Source organism: Diceros bicornis, chromosome 8, assembly GCF_020826845.1.
Source record: "Diceros bicornis minor isolate mBicDic1 chromosome 8, mDicBic1.mat.cur, whole genome shotgun sequence".
Taxonomy (NCBI): domain Eukaryota; kingdom Metazoa; phylum Chordata; class Mammalia; order Perissodactyla; family Rhinocerotidae; genus Diceros; species Diceros bicornis.
The window spans coordinates 21,340,292-21,354,198 of record NC_080747.1 but is presented as its reverse complement, the minus strand read 5'-3'; the positions used below and the strand labels follow the sequence as shown (position 1 = coordinate 21,354,198).

Here is a 13,907-nt window from a genome sequence, read left to right as displayed (position 1 = left end):
AGCGATGCGTCGGTGCGTGCCTGGGATCCGAACCCGGGCCGCCAGTAGCAGAGCGTGCGCACTTAACCGCTAAGCCACAGGGCCGGTCCTACACTGCATTCTTTAACTCACAGACTACCATCAGGTTTGTTTTGCTAGTTGCCAAAAACTCACCCTCACAAATTCTTCCCGTCTAGAATAACTTCCTTATAATCTTCTCTTTAGTAATTAAAAAATATCTATTTCACAGCCTAGCTGGAACTCCATATTTTACTTAGTTCAGACCATCAATCCAGTCCTTATGTAGAGTGAAATTCGTTTTTGCTCAATTACACAAGCTGATTTATATGTACTTTAAAAACATTTACACCATGTCTCATCAAGGGGCCTGAAAACTCAAATACCTACCCAAATAGTAGCAAGTAAACTCAAATAGTAGCCAGGTAAGTAACACAAATGGGTGGACCAGGTGTACAATAAATAAGTAGGAATATCCTTTAATTACTCAAAGAAGTAGGTGCCCTCATTTATCCCACTTTTTGCATAGTTATGAGTATAGGAAAATTCTTCTTAATACTTTTAAGCCCACTGTAAGAAAAACAAGAGCTTAACTGCAATGATAATCAGCCAGTGGTGTGTGACTCTGATGATAAGGAAACAATAGGGTACGGCAGGCATGTGAGTGCACACCCACTTACACTGCTGAAGTATGGGTATGTGGGCCTAGTGTTGGTCACATCCTCCAATTGTGGATGCCTGAAATGAAATTTTATATGAAATTCCTAATTTTAAAATTTGGCAACTAATTTATGCTTTTTAACACTTTGTAGGTCAACAATGTGCAGGCTTAAAGAAAAAACTGTAGACATGCATATGTGTGCATATGTACACACAGACACTGTCAGGCTAGATTTGGCTCTCAGGCTTCCTAAAGGTAGTAATATCTACTTGTTTGCTTCCCCTCTCAGTGCCTGCTACAATACTGATTGAATTGAATCAGAATATACGATGGCACCTACTTTTTGCTCGGCTCTAACGAAAGACTACTTTAGAGGCAATTTACATATAATTTACAAGAAGTGAGCTGGGTTTATTTAATATTCATTAATTCACCAAAATGTCTATTACATCCCTAGTCTATACCAGGCACTGGAAATACAGTTGTAGTTTAAAAAAAAAAAAAAAAAAAAGACAAAACTTCTTGTCCTGATGGAACTCACACTCTAACACGAGAGCCAGACAATTAAAAAAAGATAAATAAGTAAAATAACATATATACTTATACTCTGTTAGCTGGTGATAAGTACTAAAGGAAAAAAATAAAGCAGGGAAAAGGTACATAAAAAGGTAGAAGACCCGGGTGGACAAGGAAAGCTTCCTTAGGAAGGTGACCCTGAGTCACAACCTAGGCCCTGGGTATCTGGGGTAGGAGCTTTTCGGCAGAGGGAAGAGCAAGCACAAGGCTCTAAAGCAGGAAGGATCCATCGGACAGTGGGGAAACAACAAACAGACCAGTGTGGTTGGAGCAGACAGGAGGAGGAGAGAACAACAGGACATGAAGCCAGAGGTAATGGAGCAGTAGACCAAGTAGGATGTAGGGGTCAACTCAAACCAAGTGAGGAGGGAAGCCTCTGGGGTCTTCTCATATTTATCTAAACCAACAAAAAGGAATCAGAGCAGCTTTCAGGTCTCCATACTCTCACTGTGGCCATGAACATAGAGGTCACAGCCGAAGTAGTGGGCTCAGTTCCAGGTCACTCCAAGTTTGGAGGGATGCCTGGATTAGCTAGGCTAGTTCTAGAGTTGGCTCAATTCAAGTCTACACCAGGGATCTTTCTGGCCTCTAATCCTGGGAGCCACCCAATGCTTACCATGGCACAGACTCAAATACCTAGCTGGCACTCTATCGGGAGGTTGAGAAGGCATCAATTTTGGAAACTTGTCTCCTATAAGTATTTTATTGAACACCGATACTAAGACTCCTTAGCAAATTGGTATACCAGCTATAAAATTTGAAGAGCTGTGCTTTAGTAGAGTGTACCAAATGTAGTAGTCAAATCTCAATGAGTTATCATTAAAGGTACCGTTATGTCACATCTGAAAAATATAGAGGGCTAAAACTATAAAAGACTAGGTAGTGCTGGTTTTCTCAAGAGTACTGTGATAAATTAGACAGGTTGACAAGAAATTCTTTATCACTCAAGACCTGACCAAGGTTCTATATTGAAAGCGCTTTCCGATCATGTAATAACTGTAAGAAAAATGAAGACTGTTCAACTGCCTCTGAGCTAGCCTTGGTTTTCATATCAACTCTACAACTATTCAAGAAAGTTGTGATGCAAGCAAACAGCAAATCCAATATAACCTAAACATTGAGATTACTTATATCATGTGATGACAAAATCATACTTTAATCATTTCAATATTGCCACCCCCTAAAAAACAGCTAATGAATCAATTTTCATTTCTACAGACTTCAGTAGTAATATAATAATCAAATAGAAGATAAATATATATACAAAAAAAGGAAGAATACAGACAAAAGGAAGGAAATTAAAGTGAGTGGAGATAGAAAACAAGGACACCCAACTAATAAAAGAAAAATTAAAATACACCTTTATAACGGTGTGTGAAATTGATGATTTTTTGAATTTGGATGGTTGGTCAACATGTACCAAATCCTCAGTGAAAAGTGTGACCAACAAGTGGCCAGCTTTTGGAGTTTAACAGCTGCTAGAAAAGGATATGAAACAATGTGTCTTTTCTTTTCTGATCTTTCCCTGTAGCTGCATCTAAGCAACTATTGTTGCTTAGACAAAAACTATGACAAACAATGCTTTCATCTGCCACTTGGTGGCAATATGCACACATCTATGATTTTATTCATTTCCTAGTTCAAACAATCAGTCTTTATTTTCAGAGTATGACTCAACAACGTTTTCCTCAAATCCTGAGATGAGGTCTGGAAAATACCTTACAGATTCAAAGAAGCCTTTTGATTCAGCCCAATATATAAAATAAGTTAGGTTAGACAAAATCCAAACACATCATTTACATGATCTGACTACCTCTGCAGAATCATTACCCTTTGATGATTATTCAACTCAAAAGCACCAAAATAGGAACTTTTTGCACACCACAGTTACCTCAATTAACACACATTCTCAGTATGACTTTGGAATCATAGTCTAATTGTCTAAATGGCTTTACTGTTGTCTCAACAGCATCACTATCACCTTCACTACAGCTTGCTTCCCTTGACACAAACCTGAAGGAATGTTAGTATGTCAAATGGCATTTCCGTGTCTGTAATGGAAATTTTCCTCTAGAAAAAATAATCTTTATAAAAGTTTATTTTTCAACTGGGAAAGACCTTCTTTAATGAAAAAGTAAAACTAACCATTGAAATAAATGGGATAATGGACATGCTATGCAAATAAATATTCATTATTAGGCACAAAAATTAATATCAAGAACAATTTAAAATTTTTGGATGAAATTTCTTGACTACATATTTCTAGCATCATTCACTGGAGTTCTTTTATATGCCAAGAGTACTGTGGTCATGTCCCCAGGTTACCTCATGCCTTAGGCTTTAGCAGCTTTTCAGAAAGGCCTGAATCTGGACCAACAAGAAAGAAAGCAGACCTTCCTCTTTCCACTGTGCCCTCCACCAATGAGAAGGGACAAGATCTCTTCCCAGAAGAAGCCTTGCCAGTCATCCAGGAGGCTGGGCTGCACTAGCAGTCCCTTACTACCAACACTTTTAAAAAACCAAGTAATTTTAATAGGTTTCCACCTTTATTGTAAAACTAATGCATGTCTACTTTGCAAATTTTTAATAATATAAATAAGTTAAAATAAAGGAAAGTAGTTACTCTAGCCTTTTCATCATTTTTCTTCATTCTTTGCAGTCTAGGATTCTTTAAGCTTTCCTCTGACTGGGATTTTATACTGGCCAGGCCATGCCCAAGTAATAGAAAGAAATTGAAAATAATGGCAACCACAATGAAAGATAACCATTAAGTCACACATTTTAACTCGATAAGCCACTATAGCTTCGTACTCATGTATTTTTAACAGTGACTAACAAACAGGAACTTTATCTGGACTTAGACGTAATTTTTTGTGTAGCTCTTCTCCTCCTCTGTTATCCCCACTGGCCCTCAGTCATCCACCACAGTATTAAATGACATAGTGACTTTTAAAACTCCCAGTAAAGAGCCTTTTGCATAGCACCTAGAACCTAAGAGGCTATCAGAAATAAAGAATAAATGAGTTAATAAATGACTCCAATTGTACTAAAATGCATTTTTAAAAATCCAGAGAAATAAAAGCAACACTGCCCAAGTTGGCAGCTATACAATAAACACATATATATTCATATTTCCACTAGATCCAGCCCAGCCTCACACAGCTAATGGTAAAGGGGATAATCCTAGACAAAGTTAAGGTTACAAAGTTTGTGTTCTCAGGCATCTTTACCTTTTCCATCCTAAAGACCTACTGTAAATAAGCAACACTGAAACATAAAATGGAAGGCTATGGAAATCAGGGCAATGAAGAGAATAAGAAATTCGGAATTATAGACCCAAGAGTTCCAATCCTGGCTCCATCTATTCCTAACTAAAGTGAACGTGGGCACATTTAAAGTCTCTGATCTTTAGTTTCCTTACTCACAGAGTGGGGATTATAACATCTCTGCTTTACAAGGTAATTCTGAGGATTAAAGTTTAAAAACATTTGCAAGCATTTCCAGAACAATGTCTGCTTCATGACTGGAGTTGAGAAAAGGGAAATTGTTTCTTCTTCAGACTCACTATGAGTTGCAAGGCTGGCCTTGTAGACTCATCTCAAGTAATGAGCGCGTTGACTTGCTCTGTTTTGCTTAGAAAAACCAGATAATCTGCTATACACACATACTCAATTTCATTACTGAAAAAAAATAATTTCCGGTATCAACTTCACGAAAAAAGGGGCCACTATCTTGATTTGGTTTCTATGTCCCAAACTGCACATACCAACTTCTTCCTATATTTATCTCTAAATCAGATGATTAAGTTTTACTAGTAAAGTTAAGATAAAATAATCAGAAATTTAGTTAACTTGAATAACGATAAAAAGAACACTGCATAATATGAGTCCTAAATATTGTTTTCACTTGTTCATCCTCTTTGAGGATAAAATTATCAATTAAATAGCTTCACCTTCTTTTCAGCTCAGATTTAGATGACTTTAAGAGACTTAATTCCTTTTAGCATGTAAATTAATTTAATTATATACTTACATTCCCCTTCTCTTATGTATACGCTAAAGTTTCCTTTATCTCACAAACTCTAAGATTCCACTCATTCCTTTCAACTCAAGACCCAACCCTGAGTCTTCGTTCCTTCTCCCACTTCAGTTTCGTGCCTTTCTAGCCAATCCAAAAAAATCTTTCATCTTCCTTTACAAGCAGCCTTTGTCCATGAAATGCTTTAACACAAAAATGCTGTCTGAAAGACAAAGACTCGAGAAACTATTATCAAGAAAATTCCAGGAACCAAGTGAAAAAACAAACAACAAAAGTCCACAATTAGGGGTCCGCCCGGTGGCGCGAGCGGTTAAGCACGTGCGCAGGTTCGCAATCCTGGGCGCGCACCGACGCACTGTCTGTCAAGCCACGCTGTGGCGGCGTCCCATACAAAGTAGAGAAAGATGGGCACGGAGGTGAGCCCAGGGCCAATCTTCCTCAAGAAAAGAGGGGAGGATTGGCATTGGATCTTAGCTCAGGGCTAGTCCTCCTCACACACACACAAAAAAATTTAGAGGAAAAAAAAAAAAAGTCCACAATTAGGCACCAAAAATGCTGAAATTTACAAGATACTGTGATAAATACTAAATATAAAGATCACTTTGTTATAATTTAATTTTAGCTAATCTGATTTACAGGTCATTTCTGTGGTGCCCATATTCATGTAGTATGAGAGTACCTACTCAGTTTTGCTGTTTTTTTCTTAATCTGAACAGGCACAAGGTCAAGGTGGAGAGGGCTGGGAGTTCTTTTCTTTACAATCACTCTAGTTCAATTCAGGGGTTTGTTTAGTTTTCTCCTTTTTAAAATGGTACTTTTGGGGTTGCATTTGTTTATAAAACTACATCTTCCACCAAAAGGAGAGCTACTTTTTGAACAAGTTCATGTATCACAGAAATACTTAGGGAACATCATGTGGCCCAAAATAAAAATGATGGATTATTTCATTTTGTGAAATTAGGGATTTGGCCAGATAATCTTTACTAAATATGCCACAATTTACTTTGTTTCTCCCCCTCAATACAGACCCAATCCCCTATTTTTCATTTTGTACTTGCAAAATAACCCAATAATAGAAACCATCCTCTTACTTGCATATTAATACATCATTTGCAAATTCATGTGATAGCTACGATTAAGTATCCACCAGAAAAACATTAGTCTTACCTTTTTTCATTTCCATATGACTTCTGTGCAACTTTTGCGTGAAGAATAAGTACTGTTTGATCCCCTCGCTCTTTTAAATAATTTCGCATAGCTTCCCTAAAATAAAATATAAATATTACTATTACAGGGATAAGATTTAAAATATTACTATACTCTGTAATGAGGAGAATACTTAAGAATATTTTTTTAAAAAGCAAATCTAAAAACAAGAACAATAAAGCTAATCAAACCCATGAATTAAACATAAAGAATATTATACAATGGGGCGATAGATACTGCTCATCTTAACTCTTTACTTTGTTCTTTAAAAGAAACTGTCTCTCACTGGGTCCGCTTCAGGAGGTCGGGGCGTGCACACGGGGCAGGACTGTGTTGACTGTGTGTGTGGACCTGTGGGCGGCAGGGCTTGTCAGCTGCAGAAGACTTGTGCTTCTCAAAGACCCACATAGGGCCACCTTCCAAAGCCTGAAACAATTGGGTGCTCCCGTGCCTGAGGCCAGCCCCACCCAGCTGCAATCCTCAGAGAGCTGACAAGAGACCTAAAGGCTGGAGGCGTATAGCAATTGTAAGGCCCTGAGCCTAACAACCTGCCACTCTGGGGGCCTACACACTTAAAAGAAATACTGCAACACAAACGTGGTATTAAAACGTGCAGCAAAATGTGCTGCGGCTCCCCACACCTGAGAAAGAGACTGAAGGGCCCACAAGAACTACAAGTAGCTGAGGATTACAGTAGCTGGCCAGGAGCATAACTCGGCCTCCCTGGGCGCCTACAGGGAGAGCAAACAGGCCACAACAGAAGGACACAGGTAGCCCACATAGGGGTCACCCCTGGAACATTGAGAACTGAGGGAAGCACACTACAGGCCTCCTAAGCCATCACTTACATAAGGTCACCTAGCCAAGAGCAGAAGACGTAGCTGACCTACCTAATACGTAGATACAAGCACAGGGAAAGAGGCAAAATGAGGAGGCAAAGGAATACATTCCAAGTAAGGGAACAGGACAAAACCCCAGAAAAGGAACTAAGTGAAGCAGAAATGAGCAACCTACCCGACAGAGTTGAAACTAAGAGTGTTAAGGATGCTCACTGATCTGGGGAGAAGAACAGATGAACTCAGTGAGAATGTCAACAAAGAAATGGAAGATATAAAAAAGAACCAATCAGAAATGAAGAATACAATACTGGAAATGAAAAATTCACTAAAGGGACTCAAAAGCAGAGTAGAGGATACAGAACGGATCTGTGAGCTGGACGAAAGACTAGAAGAAATTACCCAAGGTGAACAGGTAAAAGAGAAAGGAATTAAAAAGAGTGAGGACAGTCTAAGGGACCTCTGGGACAACATCAAGCGCACTAACATCTGTGTTATAGGTGTCCCAGAAGGAGAAGAGCGAGACAAAGGGGCAGAGAATCTATTTCAAGAAATAATAGATGAAAACTTCCCTAACGTAAGGAAGGAAACAGACATCCAGAGACAGGAAGCACAGAGAGCCCCAAACAAGATAAACCCAAAGAAGCCCACACAAAGACACATCATAATCAAAATGTCCAGAATTAAAGAGAGAATCCTAAAAGCTGCAAGAGAAAGTCAAGTTACATACAAAGGAAACCCCATAAGCCTATCAGCTGACTTCTCAGCAGAAACCTTACAGGCTAGAAGAGAGTGGCACGATATATTTCAAGTGCTAAAAGGAAAAAACTTACAGCCAAGAATACTCTACCCAGCAAGGTTATCATTCAAAATGGAAGGAGAGATAAAAAATTTCCCAGACAAGCAAAAATTAAAGGAGTTTGTCACCAAGAAACCGTGCTACAAGAAATGTTAAAGGGACTGATTTAAGGGGAAAAGAGAAGACCACAAATAGGAAAAGTTATCTATTTCCATGATAAGAGGGTAATGGATACAAATTCACAAAAGAGAGGTTAGATATGATATCAAAAAACATAAAGGAGGGAGGACGGGAGTTAAAAGAGTAGAGCTTTCAGACAGAGGTCAAACTAAAGAGACCATCAATTCTGTATAGAAGAAAGGAACAGAGGACTACTAAAACACTGAGAAAAAAAAAGTTAAAAAATGGCAGTAAGTACATACTTATCAATAGCTACTTTAAACGTCAATGGACTACATGGTCCAATTAAAAGGCACAGGGTGGCTGAATGGATAAAAAACACATATATGCTGCATACAAAAGACACACTTCAGACCTAAAGACACTCACAAACTGAAAGTGAAGGGAGGGAAAAAGATACTCCACGCAAATGGCAATGAAAAGAAAGCTGGGGTAGCAGTACTCATATCAGACAAAATAGACTTTACAACAAAAACTGTAAAAAGAGACAAAGAAGGGCATTACATAATGATCAAAGAAACAATCCAACAAGATGATATAACACTTGTAAATATCTAAACACCCAATGTAGGTGCACCTAAATATATAAAGCAATTATTAACAGACATAAAAACAGAAATAGACAGTAACACAACAATAGTAGGAGACTCGAATACTCCACTTACACCAACAGATAGATCACCCAAACAGAAGATCAATAAGGAAACATTGGCCTTAAATGACACACTAGAACAGATGGACCTAGTAGATATATACAGAGCATTTCATCCAAAAACCGAAGAATACACGTTCTTTTCAAATGCACATGGAACATTCTCCAGGATTGATCACATATTAGGCCACAAAACAAGTCTCCATAAATTTAAGAAGATTGAAATAATACCAAGCATCTTTTCTGACCACAATGGTATAAAGCTAGAAATCAACTATAGGAAGAAAATCAGAAAAGCCACAAATACGTGGAGATTAAACAAAATGCTACTGAACAACGACTGGGTCAACGAAGAAATCAAAGAAGAAATCAAAAAATACCTGGAGACAAATGAAAACGAAAATACAACATGCCAGAATTTATGGGATACAGCAAAAGCGGTTCTAAGAGGGAAGTTTATAGAATACAGGCCTAGCTCAACAAACAAGAAAAATCTCAAATAAACAATCTAAAAATACACCTAAAGGAACTGGAAAAAGAAGAACAAACAAAGCACAAAACCAGAAGAAGAAGGGAAATAATAAAAATCAGAGCAGAAATAAATGAAATAGAGACCAAAAACACAATAGAAAAAATTAATAAAACCAAGAGCTGGTTCTTTGAAAAGATAAACAAAATTGACAAACCTTTAGCTAGACTCACCAATAAAAAAAGAGAGAAGGCACAAATAAGTAAAATCAGAAATGAAAGAGGAGAAATTACAACAGACACCTCAGAAATACAAAAGATTATAAGAGAATACTATGAAAAGCTATATGCCAACCAATTCGACAATCTGGAAGAAATGGATAAATTCTTAGAATCATACACCCTTCCAAAACTGGATCAAGAAGAAGTAGACAATTTGAATAGACTAATCACCAGTAAGGAGATCGAAACAATAATCAAAAACCTCCCCCAAAATAAAAGTCCAGGACCAGATGGCTTCCCTGGTGAATTCCACCAAACATTCAAAGAAGACTTAACAGGTGTTAAGTCTATCCTTCTCAAACTCTTCCAAAAAATTGAGGAGGGGGGGAAACTCCCTAACTCCTTCTACGAAGCCTGATACCAAAACTAGACAAGGACAACACAAAAAAAGAAAATTATAGGCCAATACCACTGATGAACATTGATGCAAAAATCCTCAACAAAATACTAGCAAATCGCATACAACAATACGTTAAAAAGATTATACGCCATGATCAAGTGGGATTTATTCCAGGTATGCAGGGATGGTTTAACATGCGCAAATCAATCAACGTAATACACCACATTAATAAAATGAAGAATAAAAATCACGTGATCATCTCAATAGATGCAGAGAAAGCATTTGACAAGATACAGCATCCATTTAGGATAAAAACTCTGAATAAAATGGGTATAGAAGGAAAGTACCCCAACACAATAAAGGCCATATATGAGAAACCCACAGCTAATATCATCCTCAATGGTGAAAAACTGAAAGTTATCCCTCTAAAAACAGGAACCAGACAAGGATGCCCACTGTCACCACTCCTATTTAACATAGTACTGGAAGTCCTAGCCAGAGCAATCAGGCAAGAGAAAGAAATAAAAGGGATCCAAATTGGAAAGGAAGAAATGAAAATGTCACTATTTGCAGATGACATGATTTTATATACAGAAAACCCTAAAGAATCCACCAAAAAACTTTTAGAAGTAATAAACGAATATGGTAAAGTTGCAGGATACAAAATCAACATACAAAAATCAGTTGCATTTCTATACACTAACAACGAAGTAGCAGAAAGAGAAATTAAGAATACCATCCCATTTACAATTGCAACAAAAAAAATAAAATACCTAGGAATAAACTTAACCAAAGAGGTGAAAGATCTGTACACGGAAAACTATAAAACATTGCTGAAAGAAACTGAAGAAGACACAAAGACATGGAAAGATATTCTGTGCTCTTGGATTGGAAGAATTAACATAGTTAAGATGTCCACACTTCCTAAAGCTATCTATAGATTCAATACAATCCCTATCAAAGTTCCAACAACATTTTTCTCAGAAATAGAACAAGGAATCCTAAAATTTATACGGAACAACAAAAGACCCCGAATAGCTAAAGGAATCCTGAGAAAAAAGAACAAAGCTGGAGGTATCACACTCCCTGATTTCAAAATATACTACAAAGCTATAGTAACCAAAACAGCATGGTACTGGCACAAAAACAGACACACAGATCAATGGAATAGAATCGAAAGCCTAGAAATAAACCCACACATCTATGGACAGCTAACCTTTGACAAAGGAGCCAAGAACATACAATGGAGAAAAGAAAGTCTCTTCAACAAATGGTGTTGGGAAAACTGGATAGCCACATGCAAAAAAATGAAAGTAGACCCTTACCTTACACCATACACAAAAATTAACTCAAAATGGATTAAAGACTTGAATGTAAGACCTGAAACTATGAAACTTCTAGAAGAAAACATAGGCAATACGCTCTTCGACATCGGTCTTAGCAACATATTTTCAAGCACCATGTCTGACTGGGCAAGAGAAACAATAGAAAAAATAACAAACGGGACTACATCAAACTAAAAAGCTTCTACACAGCAAAGGAAACCATCAACAAAACGAAAAGACAACCTAACAATTGGGAGAAGATATTTGCAAACCATACATCTGATAAGGGCTTAATCTCCAAAATATATAAAGAACTCATGCATCTCAACAACAAAAAAACTACCAACCCAATTAAAAAATGGGCAAAAGACCTGAACAGACATTTCTCCAAAGAAGATATACAGATGGCCAACAGACACATGAAAAGATGTTCAAAATCATTAACTATCAGGGAAATGCAAATCAAAACTACAATGAGATATCACCTCACGCCCGTCAGAATGGCTATAATTAACAAGACAGGAAACAACATATGTTGGAGAGGATGTGGATAGAAGGGAACTCTCATACACTGCTGGTGGGAGTGCAAACTGGTGCAGCCACTATGGAAAACAGTATGGAGATTCCTCAAAAAATCAAGGATAGAACTACCATATGATCCAGCTATTCCACTGCTGGGTATTTATCCAAAGAACTTGAAAACACCAATGCGTAAAGGTACATGCACCCCTGTGTTCATTGCAGTGTTATTCACAATAGCCAAGGCTTGGAAGCAACCTAAGTGCCCATCAAGGGACGAATGGATAAAGAAGATATGGTATATATACACAATGGAATACAACTCAGCCATAAGAAACGATGAAATCCAGCCATTTGTGATAACATGGATGGACATTGAGGGTATAATGCAAAGTGAAATAAGTCAGAGGGAGAAGGTCAAATACCGTATGACTTCCTTCATTAAGTAGTAGATAATAACAACAATAAACAAACACATAGAGACAGAGATTGGATTGGTGGTTACCAGAGGGGAAGCGGGGAGGGAAGAGGGTGAAAGGGATAATTCGGTACATGTGTGTGGTGATGGGTTGTAATTAGTATTTTGGTGGTGACCATGATGTAATCTATGCAGAAACAGAAGTATAATGATGTACACCTGAAATTTTTACAATGTTATAAACCAATGTTACTGCATTAAACAAAAAATTTAAAAAAAAAAAAAGTACCCTGAAGGATGTTCCTAAATACATAACAAAATTTAATAAAGGCTAATTTAAATTAGTGAAAAATTGAACTATATTTTAGGAAAAAATACAATGTTAATTTTTTCAAGTACAAACTACATCAACTACCTATTTATTATACAAATGCTGTATAAAAAGTTCAATGTCTTAAATATATTTATTCACCCAATTATTTTGCTTAGCAATACTATAGAGTACAAAGAACACAAGGTCTACACAGACCCAACTTTCACAATTCTGAATCAGTAGAATTCCAATTCCTGAGATGTTTTACACATTACAAAATTAAAGCAAAGGTGCTTCAAAGACAATCATCAAGACATACTTTTAATAAATTAAAGGCTTTTATTTATATTATAAATAAAAGACATGTATAAGAGGATAGCTATACAATGGTAGTAAGTTATTAAATGTCGGGAATTCTAGACTTGCAGCACTCAGAAACTAAGTGGCCTGGGGCAAATCATTTAACCTCATCCAGCTTTGGTCTCTACATTTGATAACAAAAGATGATAATGTTGACCTAACACAGAAAGGCTGTGGAGATTAAGTGAGATAATCTAGGTGACAGCATTTACGTTTATTGACTGAAAATCTGTTAGCTGCAAGGCAGGGCAAGTAACATTGGGACCCAATAAATAGAGAATTAATCCCTACCATCTAAAAGAAGCGTCAGTCCAGTGAAGACAATAATTTGGAAAATAAATTATAATGAAATACATGATCCAAATAGCAGTATGAACAAAAAGCACCAATAAGAGAATGCCTATGTAAAGGAAGGGAGGGGTGATAAATGACCACATGCTGGGAAAAATTTCTCAGAACAGCTAAATCCTGAAAAAAGAGGAGCAGACCTCTTCCCACAGGAAGCTGGAGGAGGAAAGAATAAGGCATTCCAGGGTCTGGGAGTTAACATGGACAAAGACACGAATGACCCTGTACATCTGGGTACACTGAGAGATTCAAGCTGAGGAATAAGGCAGCCACAAGAACAAGACAGCAGCAGCTAATATTTCCTGAGTATTTACTATGTGCCAGGCCCTAAACTAAGCACTTTAAATGCAGTATTTCACTTAATCCTCATAATCCCAAAAGGTAGGTATTGTTAACACCATTTTGAATGTCTTGTCCAATGTCTTGCAATTAATAAGTGGCAGTCAGGAAGTAAAACAAATTCTCTAAGACTCTAAAGCGAGCCATGGCAGTGAATAAAGCGGACAAGGTGGGTCGAGTTAAATTGTGAAAGGCCTGCCAAATCCCTTGAAAATCTGACATCTGTAAACTTAAATACTAAGTATGAAAG

General features: G+C 37.3%; 1 protein-coding gene across 4 annotated transcripts in view; it reads right to left on the bottom strand.

The window, feature by feature from the left end:
- Positions 1–13,907, bottom strand: part of RBPJ (recombination signal binding protein for immunoglobulin kappa J region) — a 111,653-nt gene that overhangs the window by 21,428 nt on the left and 76,318 nt on the right. For all 4 annotated transcript variants that reach the window (XM_058546847.1, XM_058546846.1, XM_058546844.1 and 1 more), the window contains one exon: positions 6,440–6,535. In XM_058546847.1, the coding sequence (XP_058402830.1) occupies positions 6,440–6,535 (96 nt within the window). The remainder of the gene's footprint in view (positions 1–6,439; positions 6,536–13,907) is intronic.